The 25053-nt window shown below is 40.5% G+C and overlaps 1 protein-coding gene across 2 annotated transcripts in view; it reads left to right on the forward strand.

The window, feature by feature from the left end:
* DDX4 (DEAD-box helicase 4) overlaps positions 1 to 22860 on the forward strand; it is a 99680-nt gene extending 76820 nt beyond the window's left edge. For both annotated transcript variants that reach the window (XM_009208425.4, XM_031666169.1), the window contains 5 exons: positions 9479 to 9624; positions 19361 to 19460; positions 20620 to 20890; positions 21032 to 21142; positions 22172 to 22860. In XM_009208425.4, coding sequence (XP_009206689.3) covers positions 9479 to 9624; positions 19361 to 19460; positions 20620 to 20890; positions 21032 to 21142; positions 22172 to 22249 — 706 coding nt within the window. In that variant the 3' untranslated portion in view covers positions 22250 to 22860. The remainder of the gene's footprint in view (positions 1 to 9478; positions 9625 to 19360; positions 19461 to 20619; positions 20891 to 21031; positions 21143 to 22171) is intronic.
* The last annotated feature ends 2193 nt before the right edge of the window (positions 22861 to 25053 follow it).

Raw genomic sequence — 25053 nt, forward strand, 5'->3', positions numbered from 1 at the left:
GAGATGATTGGGGCTAGTCATGGCCTGAGCAAGGTGTCTCACTCTGATTGGTCAGGGTTCGTATGCGGGGGGGGGGGGGGGGGTTGTTTTTTTGTTTTTTTTTTCCTGGAATTGTTTTTCTGTTTGAATTCGAATTCTAGAAACATTGGGTGTTTTTCTTAGTCACTCATGGCCTATTTTCATTCCCTCCTCTTTCTGTGACCCAGAGGCTCAATCTTGAGCCTCTTCTTCAGTTCTGAGTGCCCGGTATTGTTGGGTCAGGACCATAGCATGTACTATATTTAATCTGTCTCTGATTAGGGTGAGCAGGCGGTTGAGTATGCACGGTCCGAAAGTCAGGATGAGCATGAGTAAGATCAGGGGACCTAAGATGGTGGAGATTAAGGTACTAAACCAAGGGGACTGGTTGTACCAACTTTCAAACCAACTTTGTTGAGACTCTCTTTCTTTTTGTCGTTTGTCTAATCTTTCTCTGAGCTTTGCCATAGAGTCTTTAACTATTCCTGAATGATCAGCGTAAAAGCAACACTGTTCTTTGAGGGCCGCACAGAGCCCGCCTTCTTTCAGAAAAACAATTTCTAGTCCTCGCCGGTTTTGCAGTACAACTTCAGACAGGGAAGTTAGAGACTCTTCAAGCTTCGTAATAGAGTGTTCTATGGCCCTAAGATCCTCATCTATAGCTACCCTGAGTTGTTGCAGATGGTAATTGCCATGCACTAATGCTGCTGTCCCCGTCCCAACCCCGGTTGCCACTCCTAATCCTAGCATGACGGCGAGGGTGAGAGAAACGGGCTCTCTCCTAGTTCTAGTAAGAGCTTTCTGCTCATACTGGAGTTCAAAGGAGTCCCCAGTGTGATAATATACTCGGGGAACAAGCTGCACCAACACACAGTAATCTGTGCTGCTGTTGAAGACAGCCGTGGATACACAGGGGGTAAGTCCGGTGTTGCAGGCCCACCAGTCTGCCCCGGAGGGGACTAAATAGTGATTTGTGCTAGGTACTGTCAGGGTTACATTACAGAGATGCTGGTGACTAGTGGGCACTTGGCCTACACAGGTTCCTGACCCGGATACTTCAGCTAGGGTGAGTTTCTTGTGCTGTTCCCATGCACATTCAGTAGGATTAGTGGAATTAGTGAAGTTATTAGCAGAGGCAATGCCTTCATAATAAGGGGGGCCCGTCGCTAGGCATAGCCAGCAAGAGGAGGTGGATTCTGGCCTTGTCTGATTCAAGGCGAGATAGGCGCCGTTAACGAGGTTAAAGAGCCTATTATCCAATTCCGGGGCGGGGGGCAAGCGGGTGTCCTTTAGGAGCGAGGGTGGATGTCTGGGGGAGGTGGATCTTAGGGGCGGTGGTGTGGCAGTCGGGGCTCTCGGCTGGGGAGGCTTCACCTCTGATATAACCTGGTTTGGCCCTACTGCGACAGGAGGTGTGACTGGGCTAACTGTTAGTTTAAGTTGGATAGGGAGTCCAAACAGTGGCCTTTGGTATAAATATAGGCCCCATATTAGCCCTGATGTCCAGCGGGGGTCAGACCTTGCTGCATCTTCAAATTTGATGCGGATTAAATTGCAATTAGCCGAATACTGAGTTCTGGTACAGGGCTGGACATAGGACATGGTTATGTACCAAGGTTTCGTGGCCCATTTCCATTCTCCATCATTAGTGGTTACACAGGACCAACTATAGCAGTATAGAGAGGTTATTTCTCCGCAGGTTTTTTTCATTGGCCCTGTCCGGAATCCGGGACAGGCATAGAACCCGTTCCGGCTTATGGACACCCTTCTTGCCTGTTTTCTCCATTCTCCCCCTTCCATGTCATCTACCATTGCTATTTTATCTAAGTTGAAATAGAGGTCAGGGAACCAAGTGCCTATAGGAGCAATTTGCGAAGTCTCATTTAGGACTTCATGAGTTTCAAAATTAGTTACTTTCCAGGTTAATTGATATGGTTGATGGGGATTGCTACAAGCGATGCAGGGAAGGAGGACCAGTAGTAAGCAAGGGGTTAGGTGCGAGAGAGTCTTATCTTGAGCGGGTCTTCGGAGCGACGGAGTCTCCATGACCCAGGCGGCGGTGGTTCGGGCGTCTCTGGGGCGGCCTTGGCGTGGGATGCGTGGACCCAAGCAGCGATTCCGTCGACCTTTATGGCCGTGGGTGTGGTCAGGAGAACGACGTAGGGTCCTTTCCATCGGGGTTCCAGTCCCTGTGAACGGTGCCGTCTGACATAGACGGAGTCTCCCACCTGGAAGGGGTGGCTGGTTTGTGGATGTCCCGGCCGGTACAGTTCTGCCAAGGGGGCCCAGATTTGGGCCTGTACTGCCTGTAGTCCTTTCAGCCGAGCCTGCAGGTCAGTCTTAGGGTTGGAAGGGGAGAAGGAGTCAAGCAGGGTTGACAAAGGGGGAGGTCCTCCGTAGAGGATTTCATAGGGAGTGAGCCCAAAGCGGTTAGGTGTATTTCGGGCTCTTAAGAGGGCTAGAGATAGGAGGCGTCTCCAATCTTTTAGGCCAGTCTCTAAGGTCAATTTAGTGAGGGTCTCTTTTAAAGTTCTATTCATCCTTTCTACCTGTCCTGAGCTCTGGGGTCTATAAGCACAATGCAATTTCCAATTAATCCCAGTATCCTGGCCCCAGCCCTGACTTACCTGGCTTGAGGCCAGCCGTTGTCTGACCCAATTACCTTGGGAAGTCCAAATCTAGGAAAAATTTCTTCTAGAATTTTCTTGGTCACTACGTGTGCGGTTTCTTGTCGGGTGGGGTAGGCTTCTACCCATCCTGAAAAGGTATCTACAAACACTAGTAAATACTTATACCCGCATAGTGAGGTTTTACTTCAGTGAAGTCTATTTCCCAATAAGCCCCTGGGCGACTGCTACGGGCTCGTATCCCTGCTGGCACTCGAGTAGCTCCAGCGTTTACTTGTTGGCAGACCTTACAGGCAGACGTCACCTGTTCTATCAGAGCGCCGGCTCTAGGGATTAGAAAGTCAGTTTTTTCAATTAACAATCTCAGCTTTCGGCTGCCTAAATGTGTCAAGGCGTGCATTTGTTGGATCATAGCCATGGCCTCTTTTTGAGGGAGGACCGTCTTCCTTTCTTTTTCCCAATTTTTAGTGTCTTTGTTCTCCGTGGCTCCCATGGCTCTCGCTTCTTCCTGGTCCTCTGAGGTGTAGGTGTACCTAATGGCTATCTGACCGGCTTTGTCGGTTTCGGAGACTAGAGTTAGTGCCTCTGCCGCGGCTTGCTTGGCCGCTTGGTCTGCCTGCCTGTTTCCCACTGCGACTGGATCATGCCCTTTTTGATGTCCGGGACAGTGGATTATGGCCACTTCCCGAGGAAGGAAGAGGGCTTTTAATAAGGCAACTATTTCGGCCTTGTTCTTGATCTCTTTTCCTTCTGAGGTTAGAAGACCCTGTCTCTCATAAATACTTCCATGGGTGTGGGCTGTTGCAAAAGCATATCGACTGTCTGTATAAATATTAGCCTTTTTCCCTTTTGACAGCTCTAGGGCCTTTGTCAATGCTATTAATTCAGCCTTTTGCGCAGACATGCCAGGGGGTAGTGCTTGTGCCCATATGGTGGTGTTGCCATCCACTACCGCCGCTCCCGCCCTCCGAGTACCTGAGTTGAGATAGCTGCTACCGTCTGTGTACCAAGTGTGGTCCGTGTCTGGGAGTTCTTGATCCTTAAGGTCTTCCTGCGTCCCGTGGGTCTCTGCCAACACCTGCCGACAATTGTGGGAGCTCGGTTGGTCTTCTGGTACCGGTAGCAGTGCTTGGGATTTAGGGTGACCCGGAGAATTAAATGGGACGTAGTCCGTGTCAATGGGAGGGAGCCTGGTAGTGGGTCAGTCGTTGGTAATCCATCGGTCTGGGGGCTGCGCTTTTACTGGCCTCCCTAGAGAGCATGTGGGGTAATGACAGTTAAGCGGCTGTCCAAGGGTTAGCTTGGCAGAGTCTTTGACTAGCACAGCAGTGGCCGCCATGATGCGGAGACATGGGGGCCATCCAGCCGCTACAGGGTCCAGTTTCTTAGATAGAGTGCATACACGGTCTTTTCCAGGGCCCTAATTTCTGGGTTAGGACCCCTTTGGCAATCCCTTGCCTTTCATCTAAAAAGAGGGTAAAGGGCTTTGATGTATACGATAACCCAAGAGCTGGGGCAGAGAGGAGTGCTTTCTTTAGGGTCTTGAAAGCTAATTGATGCTCGGCCAGCCAGGTGAAGGGAGTGTTCCCCCTTGGTGGCAGGTGCATGGGGAAGCCGAGATTCCAGCAAAACCGGGTATCCACAGGCGGCAGAACCTGGCTGTTCCCAGGAACTCACGTACCTCTCTGGGAGTTCGAGGTGGCGGAATGCGAGCCACAGCCTCTATCCGCCCAGGGGTGAGCCATCTTTTCCCTTCACTTAGGACATACCCCAGATAGTTTACCTTTGTCTGACAAATTTGTGCCTTCTTGGTGGAAGCCCGATATCCTTTTTCTCCAAGTGTTTGGAGCAGGTGCCTAGTGCCTTGCATACAAGCCTCCTTGGTGGGTGCAGCCAGGAGGAGGTCATCCACATACTGGAGCAGGGTCACTCCTGGTTGCTGGGTTCGGAAGTCAGTCAGGTCTTGGTGGAGAGCCTCGTCGAAGAGAGTGGGAGAGTTCTTGAACCCTTGGGGAAGCCGGGTCCAGGTTAATTGGCCCGAGATTCCTTTCTCAGGATCTTTCCACTCAAAGGCAAAAAGTTCTTGGCTCTTTTCCAAGATTGACTGTCCGGTGGTTGGTCCATTTGTGCAGTTTCCCTCCTGTTGCCCCCTGGACCCAGGAGGTGCGAGAAGACAGGGGCCCATTTGCCTTTGTCAAAACAGAATGTTGAGCCCCTGTGTCCATCAGGAAGGTGGTGGGGTGCCCCTACAGAGAGGGGATTAGCCGGGGCTCAGGGGGGCTCAGAGCCCTGACACCTCCTCCTTCTGTCCACCGAGGGCAGGGTGTTCTTGGTCCATAGACACGTTTAGGGCAGTCTTTAATCCATGTCCCCATTCCTTCTATGGTCACCCACCTACTTCGGCCGCCTCCGCCTTTCCTCCTCTCTTCCTGGCCCTTTCTCTGTCACTACTGCCGCCAGGATTTTCGTTAAGTGCTTATCTCTCTTTCGATCTCTATGATCCTCTCGTTCCTCCTGTTCTTTTGCTAATCTGGCTTCCCTTTCCTCGGGAGTTTCCCTTTTATTATATACTTTTTCCGCCTCCCTAACTAATTCTTGTAATCCATAGGTCTGAATCCCATCTAATCTTTGGAGTTTTCCTTTTATATCTGATGCTGCCTGATCTATGAACGACATAGCCACAGTGGCCTTGTATGTTGGACCTCGGATCAGCGGAGTGTACATTAGGAACCCGCTTCCAGAAACCTTTCCATAAAGCGGGCTGTCCCTTTCACAAGGTAATAGTCCTTACCTTGGCCAAATTGGTGGAAACTTTCCTGCCCTTTGAGACCATAACAGAGTACAAGCGATAGGTCGGAGACTCTCCTACCTAGTGCTGTTCATAGTCCCAGTCGAGTGGTGAAATCCCTACGTCTATTTCGTTGGGGTGTTGGGTTGGGAGTCCTCCTGGTCCCGGCACATTTTTCTGGGCCTCTAGGAGGACCCGTTGCCTTTCTTCAGTAGTTAGAAGAACCTGCAAAAGTTGCTGGCAGTCATCCCAGGTAGGTTGGTGGGTTGAAGAATAAGTTCTATCAGCAAAGGGTCGAACCAAAGGATAGAAGGTTAATAGATCTTTAGTTAAAATCTAAGGAAAGGCTAAAGGCAAATGCAGATCGGTGATTAACAGTACAGAAAAAGGAAAGATGCAAATTAAGCAGAACACGTCGGTCTTAAGCGTCGAAACGCTAAAGGGATGGATGAATTAGGAGCTGGAAAAGTCGAGGTCAGAAGGTCGCTGGTAAAGGAAGCAAAGAAAGACAAAGGAGTGAGGGCAGAGGTGTGGGAGGAGGCCTTAGGAGGGGATTGTGAGGTGGGGGAGGTGGGGGTCAGGAGGGAGAGTCTCCTGAGCCTCGTCTGAAAAGGACGGCTTATCTTGGGTCGAGTCCGATTCTTTGGGGCCTCTAAGGCCAGGAGAGTTGACTGGGAAGGGAGGGTGGAGGGGAGGAAGGGTTTCACCCAAGAAGAGGGGTTTTGGACTAGATCTTCCCAGGTAATTATATAGGCCACCTGGTCAGAAGGGTGGCGTGTCAAGGTCCATCACCTTTGCGCTTAACCTTAGCAAAAATGTCGATGAGTCAAAGTTCCGTCCGGGGCCACCATGCGTGGAGAACAGGCCATTCGGGCTGAAACAAAAGGTTTTCCATGCGTCATACAGGACTTCCACAGAGAGATTGTGGGCACGTGTTCGAACGTCAGAAAAGTGGGTTAGGGTCAAAGATAGAGGAGTCGTCAGTGTCTGTCTCATAGTTCTGTCCAGAGGCTTGTACACATGAACAAAATGACAACAACATAAACAGAGACCAAACAGATACAGAGGAGGCGCGGCCAAAGAAAGGCGCCACAGTTTCACAAAGGATTCAGACGGCAGGGAGGACCTGCCTTCAGATTTGAGGAGGTAGTCGTCAGCCTTCCCTCCGAGCAACGCCAGAGGCGTCCCCGAGGCGTAAAGTGGGAAGGTGCGAGACGCGTCATCCCCCTTTCCCATAATAATTACTCGGTAGGTACTCCCAGAATAAGCCAGCAAGACAGAATGAAAACGAAAGTACCTGATAGAGTCTGTCCGTCCGGTCAGCAGTCGGTGGCCCGGGCCATGCGAGGTCTCCGCCAGACAGGTCGAGGGTCCCTGGATGACCCCAAATCCCGGACGAGCCCCCAGATGTTGGAACCTAAGTTAAAGTTCCACTTTGGGCAGGGGTCGCCGCGAGAGACCACTCAACTCCGAGATCACAGCGGAGAGACGCTTTTATTTCTAGCGCACTAGGGTCCCCCGTGCATCAGGATGGCCAAGGGACCCCGAGTGCTGGTTACAGGCCGCTTATAAAGGCAACTCCTGAGGCGCGAAACCCAGACAAAGCTTTAGGCGCGAAATTCAAACAAAGCTTGAGGCGCGAGATGATTGGGGCTAGTCATGGCCTGAGCAAGGTGTCTCACTCTGATTGGTCAGGGTTCGTATGCGCGGGGGCGGGGGGTTTTTTTTTTTTTTTTTTTTTCCTGGAATTGTTTTTCTGTTTGAATTCGAATTCCAGAAACATTGGGTGTTTTTCTTAGTCACTCATGGCCTATTTTCAGTTGTAACTGTGCCGGTAGCCAACTGGGTGGTGTTCACCCACATTTAGGGTGGGCTTTCTTCTCCCAGTCTACCAACTGAAATGTCAGTCTCCTCTGGTAGCACCCTCAGAGACACATCCAGAAACAGTTTTTCACTGACCATCTAGGCATCCCTCAATCCAGTCAAGTTGACACCAAGTATTAACTATTACAGCAGTAATCTCTAAAATATTTCATATCTGTTAGCTTCTTCTCTATTTCCCACCTTAATTTAGGTCCTTATCAGTTTTGCCCTGCTCACTGGAAGTGGCTTTTTAACCTGTCTCCCTGCTTCTAGTGTCACTTCTGCATTAGTGGCAATGCCAAAATAAAATCTGATTCTTTTAGACATTTATTTAAAGTAAACCTTCCCATATCTTTCCATCTTCATAGACTGATTTTTAAACTCTTTAACACATGATAATCTCAGGCTTACCTGCTACTTTCTTACCTGGAGTCATGTGTTTCTAGTCTACTAGAGCTATTTCCTCTTGGCTGAGAAAGCTGAATTTTACTTTTCTCATTATTTGTGCTTGTTTATTCTTTCCTTCTGCATAGAATGCCTTTCCCCAATCGTTAGTGTTCCACATTCTTGCCTGCTGCTTCCCTAGATGAAGCTTCAAACCTGAAGACTGTGTTTTTTTTTTTTTTTGTTTTTTTTTTTTTTGAGATAAGGTCTCACTCTTGTTGCCCAGGCTGGAGTTCAGAGGCACAATCATGGTTCACTGCCACCTCGACCTCCCTGACTCAAGCCATCCTAGGCCCACCTCAGCCTTCTGGGTAGCTGGGACTACAGGTGTGCGCATACGTACCTGGCTAATTTTTTATTTTTTGTAGATTTGGGGTTTCACCATGTTGGCCAGAATGGTCTCAAACTCCTGGACTCAAGTGATCCACACGCCTTGGCCTTCCAAAGTGCTAGGATTATAGGCATGAGCCACTGTGCCCCGCCTCAAACTTGAGGCTTTTTCTAAATCATTTCATCCATTTCCTGCCAGTGTATCTTGTGAAAGAAACTATTTAAGTCACTTTGTACATTTCTTGGAACATAGTGTTCAGTAAACATTATTCTAACACTAAAATTGTAGGTTTTTAAATATATCTTTCCTACTTGATGTGATCACCTCATAGGCTAATGTTCATCTTTCTACTCCCAGTACCTTGTACACATGACACAAAACACTCTGTAGTTTTAGTGAATGAAAAGAATGATGGAGAATTTCAGATGATTTTAACTTTTGTGCCTGGGTGAGAGAGTGACTCTAAAAGAAGGCAAAAAAAAAAGCTTTGCTTTTATGATAAGAGATGAAGTAAGGAGAAAGAAGAAGCAGTGATTTATTAAGATTCTGGATATGCTGAATTTGAGCTATTTTCATGAAGGAGCCAGCTGGTAAATAAGGGACTGCTACATAGGAGGGAGAAGCATTGAAGAGAGATTTGAACCTCCCCATTTATCCCTAAAAACTCATCTTTCTCATTAGCAACTTTGTCCACTCCCCCATGTTTCTATGTGATCTAAAGCAAGACTTCTCAGTTGCATGCTGATAGTGAGTTAACTATGTGTCAAGATATTGATACCCTTAACCTTTGGGGCAGGCACACCTATCCTGATTCCACTATGTCCCTGGGCCTTTCATCATGTCTCACTTGTTTTGCCCAATTGTGCCTTGCAAATACTACTTTCTATGTGTGTCACGACAGAGAGAGCACTGACCTAAGATCTGGATTTGCTTGAAATCATTCATTTGAAGTAGAGTAATTTAATAGGTAATATTTTCAGAAAACAACTAATAATAGCATACATAAAAACAATGAGTGGAGAACAGAATTTGTGCCTTAGGCTTACATTTCAGTTTTTACTAAAAAATAATTCCTGCTTATTGCAATGTATTTCTTTTAGTTCATGCTTTTTTTAAGTGTTATACACATATTTTATATAGTTTTGCATGGATAGCAAATCCACTTGTAATTACCATATACATACTGTGACAAACTTTTTCTCTAGTAGTTATGTATTTTGCAAAATCCTAATATTTTATACTGATCTTTCAAAATAGTACTTGGGTGATATAAGTAACCAACCATCTTATAGCTGTCGTAATCTGCTGTCTGATTAATATTGAGATAACACCTACAGGAATTCAGTGGATATTATGGATACTAATGGAGAAGAGGATAAGTTAAAGAATAATCTTTTGTTTTTCAAGGTTGGCTGCAGAGTTTTTAAAGTCGAATTATCTGTTTGTTGCTGTTGGACAAGTGGGTGGAGCATGTAGAGATGTTCAGCAGACCGTTCTCCAAGTTGGCCAGTTCTCAAAAAGAGAAAAACTTGTTGAAATTCTACGAAACATAGGTATCTTATGTTGATACATTTTTTGTCATGGTATTTTTTAATGAATAATTTTTAAAAATCACTAAAGAATTGTTTGGTCTGACTTTTAATAAGTTTGTTTGAATTCCCTCTCCCTCTAAAGCTCTTTTATAAAAAATTTTATGATTCAGTTTTCTGGGTAAATTATATAAAAATACAGGCCTTTCTCCACCATTAAGTTTGAAAATAGGAAGGATTTGAGACTGCGTTTTAACTATTCCACCAGAAGTATATCTATTTTTTGTTTTAGGAAACTAGAAAGGCTTAGTAGTGACACATGTTTACATCACACTATTACTCCATCAAAAGCAGATTGTTTTTCTGTTTCTGGTTCCTAGTTCTTGCTACCTAAGGCTTCCCAAATTCATAGATTTGAATAACTTTTTAGCTAAAAGGGGCTTAAGATCTAGTTGTCTTCCTTCGCAATATCTGTGGGAAATTTTTTTTCTCCTCTACTCCCCTAATCAATTTTTATTTTTATTTTATTATCTTTTTAGAGATGTGGTCTCACTTTGTTGCCTGGCCTGAAATAATTGTGTAGTCATAGTTCACGGCAGCCTCAAACTCCTGGCCTCAAGCAATCCTCCCACCTCAGCTTCCCAAGTAGCTAGGACTATAGGCATGCACCACCATGCCTGGCTAATTCTTTATTATTTTTTTGTAGAGATAGAGGTCTCACTGTTGACCAGGCTGGTCTTGAACTGTTGGCCTCGATCCTCCTACCTTGTCCTCCCAAAGTGCTGAGGTTACAGCCATGAGCCACTGTACTCACCCCAATTTTACTTTTTATTATTTTTATTTTTTTGGGGTGGAGCCTTGTTTTATTGCCAGGGCTGGAGTGCAGTAGCATGACCACGGCTCATTGCAGCCTCAAGCTCCCAGGCTTAAGCAGTTCTCCCACGTCAGTCTCCTGAGTAGCTGGGACTACAGGCATGCACCACCATGCCCAGCCAGTTTTTTAGTTTTTGTAGACATGGGGTTTTTACCGTGTTGCCCAGGCTGGTTTTGAACTCCTGGGCTCAAGTGATCCACTCACACTGGCCTTCCAAAGTGCTGGAATTACAGGCGTAAGCTGCCATTCCTGGCCCAATTTTTATTTTTGAAGTCTTGTTTTTTTAGTTTGGTTGTTTAAGATAGCCTTATTTTGAGACTGGAAACAAAAATTTTAAATATGTTCATTTTAATACCTTCTGATTACCTCACAGGCTAGATCTACTTATATGTTATACTTTCCCCATCCACACCCTCCATTTTAGTACTTGCATTTCAGCTTGAATGTCAGTGTTGAGACAGAGGAGTGTGAAGGTGGCTCATCTTTTAATTTCCAATAATGAGCAAGAAGAAAAAATGGAAAGGTGACTTTAAAAGCACTTACAGGCTTCTAGTCTTTAGTTTGTGCTGAGTTTTATAAAAACTTTTAAAAACCAAATACTCATCTTGAGTTTGAGAAATTTTATTGGTTGGCTTCATCAAGTGTTTCATAATATACACTGATAGCATATAAAAATAATAATAGCTATGGGCCACATACCATTCTAATTATTGTACATGTGTTAGCTCATTTAATTCCCAAAACAACCTTATGAAGTAGATTTTTTCATGATCCCCGTTTTGGGGATGAAGAAACAAATATAGAGAGGTCAAGTAACTTGCCCACCATAAGTCGATGCTGCTAATGCAGAAGAGATGAGCACTATATGGTTTGCTGAAGTTAGAACGTATTTCTAATATAGGCACCTTAAGATTTTTTTTTTTTTTTCTGAGATGGAGTCTCGCTCTGTCGCCCAGGCTGGAGTGCAGTAGCATGATCTCAGCTCACTGCAACCTCCGCCTCCCAGGTTCAAGCGATTCTCCTGCCTCAGCCTCCCTAGTAGCTGGGATAGAGAGGCACCCACCACCATGCCCGGCTAATTTTTTTGTATTTTTAGTAGAGATAAGGTTTCACCGTGTTAGCCAGGATGGTCTTGATCTCCTGACCTCGTGATCTGCCCACCTCGGCCTTCCAAAGTGCTGGGATTACAGGCATGAGCCACTGCGCCCGGCCAAGATTTTTTTATATATGAGTTTGTGGGATAAAGTTTATTTTGCAAATAATCCAAAAGGAGAGTTTTTCAGAAGTACTGGTTTGCCCTTGAGAAAAGGTCAATGTATTATATATGAGCACTATTGATATACTTCTGTATTATTTAAGCTGTGAAATATTTTTTTGGTTTAGTGTTCATAGTTGATCTCTTTTTAACTTTGCATGTAATATCCATCCAGTATATCATCAAATTATACAAATTTTTGTTCATATAATTTATCTCTTTTTCTACTCTTTCACTTAATTATGCTATTTTTTTCCTTTTGCCTTTAAATATATAGGTTTATTTTAGAGTAGTATAGCCAAACTGCCTTTTTCATAATTTTAAGTCAACATGGATCAAAGAATTTATTGAGCTCTTTAGTTACCAAAGGAACCAGTAAGATGTTACAGCTAGTCAAAAGGAGAATTCAAAAAATATATGTATGTTTAGGCCAAGCTTGTCCAACCCACAGCCCACAGGCCATATGCAGCCCAGGAGAGCTTTGAATGTGGTTCAATGCAAATTCATAACCTTTCTTAAAACATGATGAGTTTTTTTGTTTGTTTGTTTGTTTGTTTTGTTGTTGTTTTTTAGCTCATCAGCTATCAGTAGTGTTAGCATATTTTATGTGTGACCGAAGACAATTCTCCTAATGTGGCCCAGGGAAGCCAAAAGATTGGACACCCCTGGTTTAGGCAATTAGGAATGCTAAAATTAACTTAAGAGATAGATGTAAAACTGGTCATTATTCAAATGCAATAATCAATTACATTTCAGGGGAAAACTTTATTTGCATTTTTACTGAGAGTCATTGGCATTGCTGTCAATTGCAACAGTTATGAAAAAGACTATAGAAGGCACAAAGAGTGTGCTAGACAGTGATCTTTTTTGCTTAATTCAAATTCTTCCATAATGTTTTCTGACAGCCTATATCTACCTCATGACCATAATAATCTCAGAGAGAGTCTTGATGACAAGAAGTTTGGTCTTGTGTTTGGCTTGCTTATTGGCATGGGTGCAGCAAGATTGTTCATTAACAATAAATAGGCCTCCTTCAGTTTGTTTTGCAAATCTAGAGCTGTACAGTATTGACTTTTACTAAAGTCACAAAATTAACTTTTGTCTGGAAGTTTTCATAAGGAATGTCAGATTGAACTTTAAAAATCCTTGATTATTTGCTATCTAAGGGATAGGAAACTAAGTCTCAGAAACTCTTTCTACTAGGTTTCACCTGCAGTAGGTATACATTGGAGTGAATTTCACTCTACTAAAGGTCCCCCGTATTTCCTGTGGTTCATGTCCTGTCAGGAAGTGTATGGCTTTCCTTAAAATCTCCAAGACTGGGCTGTGTAAGACAAGCACCAGGCCAGCTTATATGGGAGGTCTTCGTAGGCACTGATTCCATAAGGAAAGCCAACCTTCGTTCCTTAAAAAAAGTATCTGGTTGTACCTACTATGCCGTTTTCAAATATGAAATCCAGGTGAGATGTCAGTTGCACAGGTAACTTGTCCACTTATATCTTGGTTAAAGGAGGCAGACAGATTAATTTAACTGTTGCAGATAACTACCATGAAAAGTAAGGAGACTTAGTTAAGAAATCTGAATTTGGGTTGGGATGGGGTGTCAGTGAGATGCAAGGTCAGATACGATTTTAGAATGTTTGATTTTAGTTTACAAAAGCAGTCTACTAAAATGTGTAGATGACAGCTAGCTTAAGAGGACAAAAAGCTTCTTCTTATATCCAGAAAATAGAATATTAAAATAATATTAACAGTATTGCCAACACATGACCACAGAGAGATTTTCTCCATCAGCTCATTCAGTCCTTATGTAATTCTTCATTGTATATGTTAGGGATCAGCTTGCATGATTCTGTCTAGTCCTGGAAATCTCACTCAGTCCAGTGATAGGGTCTAAAAGTTGTCAAAGCAGTCAACTTCAGAACCTTGTACCCAAGACTCTGTTCTTTGAAGTATTAATAGTACTTCACAAGGCTTGGAGTCTCTCCTTTAGGATATAGACTCTGATCTATATAGCTTACAGCACAGCCTTTGGGCAAGCATCTAAAGAAGACAAAAGCTGTCTGAAGATGACAGATTTAATGATCATGGTAAATTTGTTACCAGTAATTGTTAAATATCAAGGGTCTGAGGAGGGTTCATAATAAGAATAATGCTACTGATAAAATTTTTTCTATGACATGCAAAATAAAGGTAATAAAGCCATTCAAAAAAATACTAGGCAAAACATCTGATTAAGCCTATTTTCAAAGAAGAAACCTGTTTATGAAAATGGACAGATGTAATTTTTCATATCAAGAATATAAAGTAAATAGACCTAGTAGTATAATTATGAAAATTGTTTTTACCTCGCAGACCTCTTTAGAGGATCTTGGAGACTCTGGGAAAGACTTACTTTGTCATGAAGTGTCAGTTTGTTCCAGAACATTGAAAAAGCACAATGAAAGACAAAATGGGAACTGAGTTCACCTGTAGATGTAGAAATAGGGTCCAGACATTTATATTTTTACAGAATGCCATATGTAAGTCTGACGTACATCTCTAGTGAAGAACCACTGGAGAAGATGCTAGATTCAAGTTAGGAAAGAAGTAAGGTTATAGACGTTTTAAAAAGTGAAATTATAACGGGCAGCACTGTACTGTTGCATCAGGCAGCGTACCTTCAGGACTTTGATAAAGATAGGGAAACTCCATAGAGTTACTTTATAGAATTTTGAACAGTGTTTCTCCTGAGGGTAAAAACATACTTTGGATGGTGAGGGAATTTACAAATCATGAGGGACTCCCATAAAGCATACATTTAAAAAAAAAAAAATACAGGCCGAATATCCCTTATCCAAAATGGTTGAGACCAGAAGTGTTTCAGATTTTTTTTTTTTTTTTTTTTTTTTTGGAGATGGAGTTTCACTCTTGTCTCTCAGGTTAGAGTGCGACTGCATTATCTTGGCTCACAGCAACCTCCGCCTCCTGGGTTGAAGCGATTCTCCTGCCTCAGCTTCCTGAGTAGCTGAGATTTCAGGCACCTGCCGCCACGCCCAGCTAATTTTTGTATTTTTAGTAGAGATCGGGTTTCACCACGCCAGGCTGATCTCGAACTCCTGACCTCAGGTGATCCGCCTGCCTTGGCCTCTCAAAGTGCTGGAATTACAGGTGTGAGCCACCACACCTGGCCATGTTTCAGATTTTTTTTTTTTATTAACTTTTGGAATATTTGCAGTATGTTTGTCACTTGATCATCCCTAATCCAAAACTCTGAAATGCTCCAGTGAGCATTTCCTTTGAGCATCATGTCAGTACTCAAAAAGTTTGGGATTTTGGATTTTCAAGTTAGGAATGCTGAACCTGTATTAATATGTATTAATATTTTACGTATTCTCTTTAATCTTGGAAAAGTGTAGTCTTTTCTGGTTTGACAACTCTTACCATACAACTCTTAAATAGTAATACATTTAAAAAATAGTAATTTCTAGAATCCCTTGTTTTATAAGGTGAAATAATAAACCTTTGTGCTTTTCTTGGGGCTCTCTCTGAGAAATCTCAAAAGTTTTCTAGGTGAATTTCTTCTTCTAAATTTATAATTTGATCTTAAAAAGACAGAAGGAGTTGTCAGAGGAGAGTTGAATATTTGATTGTAGGATTCGTGGGTATGAGAGAAACTATTTGGTTATCAATTTAATTGAAGTGACAATAAAACATTTAGAAGTGAACATAGAAATTAACATGGTTGTAAATAACCACAGCTCTTTCATAAATAGGGAACCTTCTCTCTTTAGTCTTTTTTTCTTCTTTTTTTCCCCTTTAGTCTTTTTTTTTTTTTTTTTTTTTTTTTAAACAATCAGACCTAATAAAGTCAACAGAATCTCTGCGATCTAGGCTGATTACAAGGAGGGTAAAGAATAACTTTTTCTCCAGTGTAATGGCTCTGAGGAAAAAAAAACTCCTCATATTATAAGTGAAAGCATTAAACAGTAAATCAAGAAAGTAATTCCATCAAAACTGAGTGACCTTTGCTAAAATATTAACACCTTTTATAGCTTATTTTGACCCAAGTGTTATAAATCAAAGCCGATAAAATTCAGTTTCCAAGTTTTATCTTTCATTGTGCTTTTTCAATGTTCTGGAACAAACTGACATTTTAGGACAAAATGTGTCTCCCCCAGATTCTCTAAGATCCTCTAATGGGGTCTGCAAGGTAAAAATAATTTTCATGATTATTCTAAGAATTATTTTAATATTCAAATATTGTTCAAATAATTATTTAAAGGTTATCTAGGTGTTAATTTTTAATATAGTAAATACCAAAACACACACAAAAAACTCCAGGATTGTCAATGTTTTGTGAGTTTAAAGGTGACACAGACCAAAATGTTTAAAAGCCACTAAACTACTTTTTTTCCTTGAAACAAAAGCAATTACAGTTTTTATTTCTGTCACTGTTATTCCTGGCGTAGTTGCAACCACTTATGTTAATTATATCTTTTAATTATAGTAACTTCTATTTCATAAAGGAAATTGGGAGCAGGGAGATGGGAAACTGGGAGATGTCATACACAAGCATTGTCTAGTGTTTTCAGTTACCTGAAGATTTTGGAAATTACCTTCAAGATGATATTTTTCAAAACATAAATACTATTGAATAAATGACTAAATTTAGTTGAACACAGATTTCCATTTTCATACTCTTAAACATCATGGAGGAATAATACTAGCTTATTTCGCTGGTAAACCTCTATACATTAGGAAAAACAAACCCAAGTAAAATAAGTGTGTTAAATTTAACACTGATAATGGGGAAAAGATTTTTTTTTTTCTTGTTAAAGCAAAGGTGTTAGTCTCATTTACCAAAGATTTCACTTAATTATGTGAACTTGGATTCTTCAAATGTTTCTGATTCTTGTAATAAGTTTTTTCAAAAGTTTAACATAGTTTATATTTTTCAAAAGTTTAGAGCATTACAAGTTCAATTTCTTTACTTTCTGATATTTTAGGAATATTTACCTCGATAACATTTCTCTTCTGTTCATCTTTATAAACAAATTTGAATAGACTTCCTTTAAGAGACTTTGTAATTTAATGTGTTAATACTTCTATAGGGGCTGGGCGCAGTGGCTCACGCCTATAATCCCAGCACTTTGAGAGGCTGAGGTGGGAGGATCACAAGGTCAGGAGACTGAGAGAGACCATTCTGGCTAACATGGTGAAACCTGTCTCTACTAAAAATACAAAAGAAATAAGCCGGGTGTGGTGGTGGGCGCCTGTAGTCCCAGCTACTCGGGAGGCTGAGTCAGAAGAATGGCGTGAATCCCGGAGGCAGAGCTTGTAGTGAGCCGAGATTGCGCCACTGCACTCCAGCCTGGGTGACAGAGCGAGACTCCATCTCAAAAAAAACAAACAAACAAACAAAAAAAAAACACCTCTGTAGGATATTCACAACTGATTTCACATAATGATAAAACCCTTTCTGAATTACAGGCACATAGATAACTTATAGCCTCAGTTCCACCACGTCAGCCACATATCAGGAGTGAACACAGAAATACAAAAATTTATGATCAAGTAACTAAAGCCAGAATTCTTTATATTCTTAGTTGGTTTTGGCTCACGGGGCAAATACACACAGAAATAGACCAACAAAATTGATTCTCTATCATTTTTCACCCAAAAGAGATCATCAGATAGTCTTATAAAGCTAAATTTGCAGTCATTGCTGCCACCAATGGGAAACAGCTCATTGTCTGACCTAGAACAAATACAAAATTGGTAGGGAAAAACTAGAGAAATAGAATCAGCAGAGTTAAATTTTTATTGCTACTTGCAGTTCACACTGGGAACCAAGGAAAGACAAGACCAGGGCTTGAGCTGCTCAGCAGTGCTATGTATGTGGCTCTGTCAGATGAATCCGTTTTAGCCTTGGGCGTCTTGTTGGATGACCTCTGGAACTGTTGAAACAGAATTTTTAATAAAACATAAAATCATCATTCTGAAATAAATGTAAAAGGACCACGATTCAAAGATTTAACTCATTGTTATGGGAACCAGTTAGCATTTTGATTTTGCTACTTGGTCATCTAATAGATATCTAAAGCTTAAATATCATCTCTAAATGATTTTTTCCTGTAGTCTTCCTATATCAGTTAATGTTAGTTCCATTTTTCCAGTTGCTCAAACAGAAAATGTTGGAGTCACTCTTGATTTCTTTCTCAAACTATACGTCTCTTCTGTTAGCAAAATCCTCTTGTACCATCAAATTATATGTAGAATCCTTTAAATCCTCAGTTAAAGATCAGATCATGTTACTTCTCTGCTCGAAACCCCATGTTTTCCCTTCTTAGAGTAAAAACGTTCTTTCAGTAGCCATAAAGGCCCTTTATGATATGGCCTCCATTACCTCTCTGACTTTATCTCCTATTGCTTTCCCTACTCCAGCCACACTTGGCCCATTACTCTTCCTCATATATACCAGGTAGACTTCTGCTTCATGGCCTTTGTACTTGCTGTTCCCTCTGCCCAGGATGTGGAGACCACATTAGAATCTCTTTTCTGTTTGATGAGTATAAGAACACCCATTTCTCAGAGGCTTAGACTTGTCTTTCCCTCTTCCTTAAGCTCTTTTCCTAGATACCTGCACAGTTCACTATCTTTATTAAATCTTTACTAAGATACCATCTAATTGGGATATCTAAAGTAGGCCTGTCTAATAAGCCTATCTTAAAGTATCTAAAGTAATCATCTCTGGACCTTTTATCTTACTGATTTTTTCCTTTTTAGTACTAAATGCATAATATGTATTTGCCTCCCCATAGTGAAAGCAGGGGCTTTTATTTCTGTATATCCAACAGAAACGTTGACAGGCATCTAGTTGGCACTCAATATTTGCTGAATAAATGATGTGAGCTGACAGAGAAATGGGGAGAGTGATTATGAACACTAATACATTTGTATATGCTTTAAAGCTATAAATTATCTTTCTTCTCTAACATTTTATAGGGAAATTCCCTGTGTGGGAAAATCTCCGGCCCATGCTTGAATTTCTACTGGTTAAATATTTTAAGAAACAAACATTCCTTAACAAGTTAAGACCCTGGGATAAGGCTGTCATTTAATTTTTTAATCTGTAAAATATTTTGGGAATGAAGGGATTTGAATTAGAGATAATATTTGGAACACTGATTATATAGAATTAAGCAGCCCCAGGTCAGATGCCACTATTGTAAACACCTCGGGCAATCACAGGAGAATGAAAGATTGGATTATCTTGAGAGGCAGAGAGCAAAAATCATTTATAGAGTGAGGGAAATGGAGGGGAGGAAAGGACTAAGACGATTTTATACTACTAAGAGTTGGCAGGCAGATATGACTTACCTTTCCCTAAGGTTCTACTTCTTGTGTTGGCCTGGGAGGAGGAAGGACGAGCTAATTTTTTAAATCCCTAAACTAGGAAAACAGTCCTTGTGTCTTTGACATCCATTCTAGAATTAGAGTCCCTCTCATGTACCAGGTCCGGCTGTGGTGCTGGTAATAAATACAGTGGCGGACAAAGTTTCCTGTTCAAGCACTGCCTCCTACCCCTGCTTTATTTTTCATTTCCTGATTTTGAAGTTTGACTATTAATAATTTCATTTGTCTTGTAGGGGATGAAAGAACTATGGTCTTTGTTGAAACTAAGAAAAAAGCAGATTTTATTGCAACTTTTCTTTGTCAAGAAAAAATATCAACTACAAGTATTCATGGGTGAGTAGATGAATATAATTTCTTATTAGGGGAATGACTTCTATTTGGTATTTAAGAAACATCAGTTTATATAACTAATATGATACAATCCTAGGATTGGGATTCAGAATTCTCTCAGATATAAACTGTTATTGTCCTTTATATGAGGAAAAGGGTAATACCCAGGAGTACTAAACTAGTATTTTTCGTCTTCATTCTTAGTTTTTAGAACTAAGCGGTTGTGGTGGGTAAGATAAAGGTCTGCCTTAGATAGCCTCAACATAAGAAGTGGAAACTTCTCAAGAGATCTCACTTAAGGATCTCTGGCCCCATATCAAGTTTTTCCTTTGCTAAATGTAATCTTTCTTAGGACTTTTTAAAATTGGAGTGCTTTAAAATGTCATATTAATACAGTTTTATTGGCACTTTATTAGTAGATCCTAAAATATTGCATAGTATATGGTATTCTGAAATTATACTTTAAAAATATATTTTTAAGCAAGCCTTCTAATCAAGTAGTTTTATATTTTATGTTAAGGCTATAAAGCATAGAGATTATAATAGGATTTGATTTTTGTCAGACTTGAGTTTGTATTCTGTCTCTACATATTAGTTGTTACTTTACCTCATTTGCAAATGGAGATAATTTTTGCAACTCAAAGTATTATTGTGAGGATTAAATAAAATGGTAGCTTGGAAGGAATTAGTATACTACTTGGTATATAAGAAGTGAACGTTAATGTTAAATGCTGCTATTCTTTTTTTTTTTTTTTTTTTTTTTTTTTTTGAGATGGAGTCTCGCCCAGTTGCCCAGGCTGGAGTGCAATGGCACGATCTCGGCTCACTGTAACCTCTGCCCCTCCAGGTTCAAGTGATTCTCCTGCCTCAGCCTCCCGAGTAGCTGGGATTACAGGTGCATGCCACCACGCCCAGCTAATTTTTTGTATCTTTAATAGAGATGGGGTTTCACCATGTTGGCCAGGCTGGTCTAGATCTCCTGACCTTGTGATCCACCTGCTTCAGCCTCCCAAAGTGCTGGGATTACAGGTGTGAGCCACCGTGCCCAGCCAAATGCTGCTATTCTTACTATTACTAAAAAGAAATTTGTATGTTGAACTTTAATGATTCACTTTAATGATTTTAAGAGTGGTTCTAATAACATGCTTTCTTTTCTTTCAAGTGATCGGGAACAGAGAGAGCGGGAGCAAGCTCTTGGAGATTTTCGCTGTGGGAAGTGCCCAGTTCTTGTTGCTACTTCAGTAGCTGCCAGAGGGCTGGATATTGAAAATGTGCAACATGTTATCAATTTTGATCTTCCTTCTACCATTGATGAATATGTTCATCGAATTGGGCGTACTGGTCGTTGTGGGAATACTGGCAGAGCTATTTCCTTTTTTGATCTTGAATCGGATAACCACTTAGCACAGCCTCTAGTAAAAGTATTGACAGATGTAAGTTAAACTTTTAAAATGGAATGGGTAGTTTTCTTACTTCGTTGTTGAAAGTAGACATTTTATGCATATATATATAACAAGTAAACTTTTCCAATCTTTAAGACTTTATGTTGCATATGAAGTCAATTTTTTTTAAAGGCTCAACAGGATGTTCCTGCATGGTTGGAAGAAATTGCCTTTAGTACATACATTCCTGGCTTCAGCGGTAGTACAAGAGGAAACGTGTTTGCATCAGTTGATACTAGAAAGGTTAGTAGAAGGGAAAAATTCAGAACTTACCTTCTGGTTACTCTTTGTAAATGTTGTGCTTAATATTGTGAGGTGTAACTATAATATTTAATAATCAAGCCTGGAAGGTAGCTATTTTATTATTTCATCAACATTTTATGTATATACATATTTTTGGTTTTAAAGGTCAGGAATTAACTTTGAGATTTATGCCTAAACAGTCTCCTTTCCCAGATTTTAAATTTTAATTTGGAATCTTTTAAATTTCTGATGGAATTATTTTTGAATTCTGACATTAATAATTAATATAAAATACAGGACCTATTGGGGTTACAAGCCTTTTATTTTCTCTTTTTTTTTTTTTTTTTTGAGATAGTGTCTGGCTCTGTTGTCCAGGCTGGAGTGCAGTGGCATGATCTTGGCTCACTGCAACCTCCGCCTCCCAGGTTCAAGCAATTCTCGTGCCTCAGCCTCCAGTGTATCTGGGATTAAAGGCATGTGCCACCATGCTCAGCTGGGGTGTGTGTGTGTGTGTGTGTGTGTGTGTGTGTGTGTGTGTGTAACAGAGGATTTCACCATGTTGGCCAGGCTGGTCTCAAACTCCTGGCCTCAAGTGATCCACCTGCTTCAGCCTCCAAGTGCTGAGATTACAGGCATGAGCCACTGTGGCCAGCCATGAGGCTACAAGTCTTTTCTGGTATGTCAGGTTTTTATAGACTGAGCACCACCTTTATATAGAAACAATGAACATGCTAATTAAATATTTATGCTGATTCATTGAGTGTAGTGCATTAAGTTTTCCCCACTTGTCAAAAAGTATTGACTTAACAAATATTTTTATTGAAACATTTTGTGCAATTTAGACTTCCTGCTTTGACATGAGCCTTTTTTCAGGTGAATCAGATTTAGTGAGAATAAAGTTATTTGTGTATTTGGGGAAGACATGATAGATACTTTGAGTCCTTGGTCTCAGTCTGAGTGATGTAACTTTAAAGCTGTCATAAAATTAAATGTTTGTTTCTTTTTTTTTTTTTTTTAAATAATTACCAGGGCAAGAGCAGTTTGAACACAGCTGGGTTTTCTTCTTCACAAGCTCCCAACCCAGTAGATGATGAGTCATGGGATTAAAGCCAAAACATCCTTCAAGTCTGTGGTTTTGATGCAGAGAAGAAAATAGTTTTGATTTTTGAGTTTTTAACAGAAGTATAAAACGTGACATTCTCATAGCTCCTGTCCTTGTATTCTCACTCCTACACTTAAAAAAAAATCCTTACTGACTAGTTATGTGAGATGCTAAAACTTACAACAATGCAGTTACTGATTCAAACGGTGTTAACTAGAAATATTAAAGCATTCTAAATGTCTTTCTTATTTCTGGTATATTCTTCAGGGGGCTTAGACATGTTTAATGTTTAAATGCCAAGTCTTACTATAGTGTTTATTGATCTTATAAAACAAGTAAATAGGGTATGATACACTTTTGGTTAAAAATTACTGGGTCTCATTTTTACTTGAGTCTTTAAAACAGTAGTGTGTCACTATAATGTGATAACATAATCTTTAAGAAACAGTAGAATACTTAAGCCTTTCAAAGTGATTTTGATTTTTAGATCATCAGATGCATGATGAAAATGGTTAAATGCTTGTGATGGGAGCTTTGTACTCAATGGCATAACAATGTTTGTTTTTATAATATACAATCTTTCCTTGAAATAAAGGATGAAACACTTTTCCCTTAAGTTTTCCATCAGCACTTTAAATTTTTCTTTGTTGCACATCCTAGCCCACACTCCTGTATTTTTGAAACTGTTTTTTTGTGTCTTGTGTAACCAATGCAGTGAACAAAGTCTTACATAAATTAAATATTAATTATAAAATACATTACTGTACAGATGTGGCAATGAAAATTAATCTGAGGACTCAAACCCATTTATCAACAAAAAACAACGCTGCTTACTCTTTCCATAAATTTTCGATTCATATTTTAAGATTGATGAAAGAACCCTGTCTTTCTTCATTTTCCATTATATATCTTGAACTTGCTATGCCTAGAATAGATGAAGTTTCTTTTTTTTTTGAGATGGCGTCTTGCTCTTGTTGCTAAGGCTGGAGTGCAATGGCGTGATTGTGGCTCACTGCAACCTCCGCCTCTCGGGTTCAATCAATTCTCCTGCCTCAGCCTCTCCTGAGTAGTTGGGATTACAGACACGCGCCACTGTGCCCAGCTAATTTTTAGTAGAGACAGGTTTCACTATGTTGGCCAGCCTGGTCTCGAACTCCTGACCTCGTGATCTGCCCTCCTCAGCCTCTCAAAGTGCTGGGATTACAGGCATGAGCCACCGCGCCCAGCCCGAAGTTCTTAATAAATTGTTAAATGAACGAACCCAAATATTTAAGACCCAGTGAGGTGTAGATACTGGGGCAACAAAAATGATTGGTATTGTTACCGTTCACCTAAACAATCCAAAGTGACATGTCCCTGATGTATATCTTGTTATAGGAATTTAGTTAATAAATGAGGCATCACATATGAAAAAGGAAGGCATATCAACAGATAGTGTGTTAGGATAACTGGGTAGATGGCTGCCTCATGCCGTATTCAAAATTAACTTCATGTGAATTATAAAATATTAAAACTAATAGTTAAATATTAACCCTTTGAAGGGTTGACTTTAAGGAACAGAAATCAAAAAGGAATCTGATTTGATCACTCAAGGAAGGATTAGTTGCCTACATGAAAAATAGTGAAAAATAGACAAGGAAAAATACTACTGTGACCACAGTGGTTATCAATGTTCTGTATATGTGGATATACTAATAGAAGAATGCAAAGAACATAGAAACTCAAAAAAAGAAGTTCAGTTAATAAAAATACAGGACATATTTCAGTTTTATTCTGTTATCTCACTTCTGGGAAAGGCTAAATGAATGAAGGTGTTTAGATTGTTATTTGTAATATCTGTGTGTCTTAATTTTCTAGTTTCATTTAGGAAGAGTATAGGCCAGTCTTGTCTCATTTTTTTCATTGCTTTTTTTTTTTTTTTTTAAACAGATTGCTCCTTCTGAACTGATTCCTTTTCAGCTTTTGCTTGATTTGTCAGATTACCTAGTAGTGTTACTGAATCAAATACAAAAAAGGAAAGGAAATGTATCATACATCTACCACCATTACAGATGAACTGTAAATGTCCCTATGTTTAATTACTCTCCTCATTTGTAGGTATAGGTTTGAATCATCTCTTTAGAAGTTATCAAAGTAACATGCATAAATTAGAAAATAAAATGCCATAGAAGCATTTGTAATAGAAAGCAATATTCTTCTGCCCCTCCCCTTCCAAATGGCCATTCCACATCCAACAATCAACTATTAACCATTTCTGTTCACGGCCATCATATACAGGTTGAGTATCCCTTATCTGAAATGCTTGGGACCAGCAATATTTCAGATGTCAGATTTTTTTTTTATTTTGGAATATTTGCATAATATATAATGAGAGATCTTGGAGATGGGCCCCAAGCCTAAACATGAAATTCATTTGTTTCATTATACCTCATGTACAACTTGAAGATAATTTTTGATATTTTAAGTAATTTTGTGCATGAAACAAAGTTTGTGTACCTTGAGCCATCCCAAAACTAAGGTGTCACTATCTCTGTCACCCATGTGGACAATCTGTGGCATCACATTTGGTGCTCAAGGTTTCAGGTTTAGGAGCACTTGGAATTTTGAATTTTTGGATTAGGGATGCTCAACCTGTATTTTTATCTCACCAACTTCAGACATCTGTTGACGTTGATACATAAAGATTTAACTCAAATCTCTGACTCGCCTTAGAAGTATACTGTGTGAGATGATTTTAAAGGCACCTTTTCCTGTCCTCTATTTGTATGTCATAACATCTGTAAACTGCACATTCACATATCCCAAGTTA

The sequence above is a fragment of the Papio anubis genome, chromosome 5 (assembly GCF_008728515.1).
Source record: "Papio anubis isolate 15944 chromosome 5, Panubis1.0, whole genome shotgun sequence".
NCBI classification, from domain to species: Eukaryota; Metazoa; Chordata; class Mammalia; order Primates; family Cercopithecidae; genus Papio; species Papio anubis.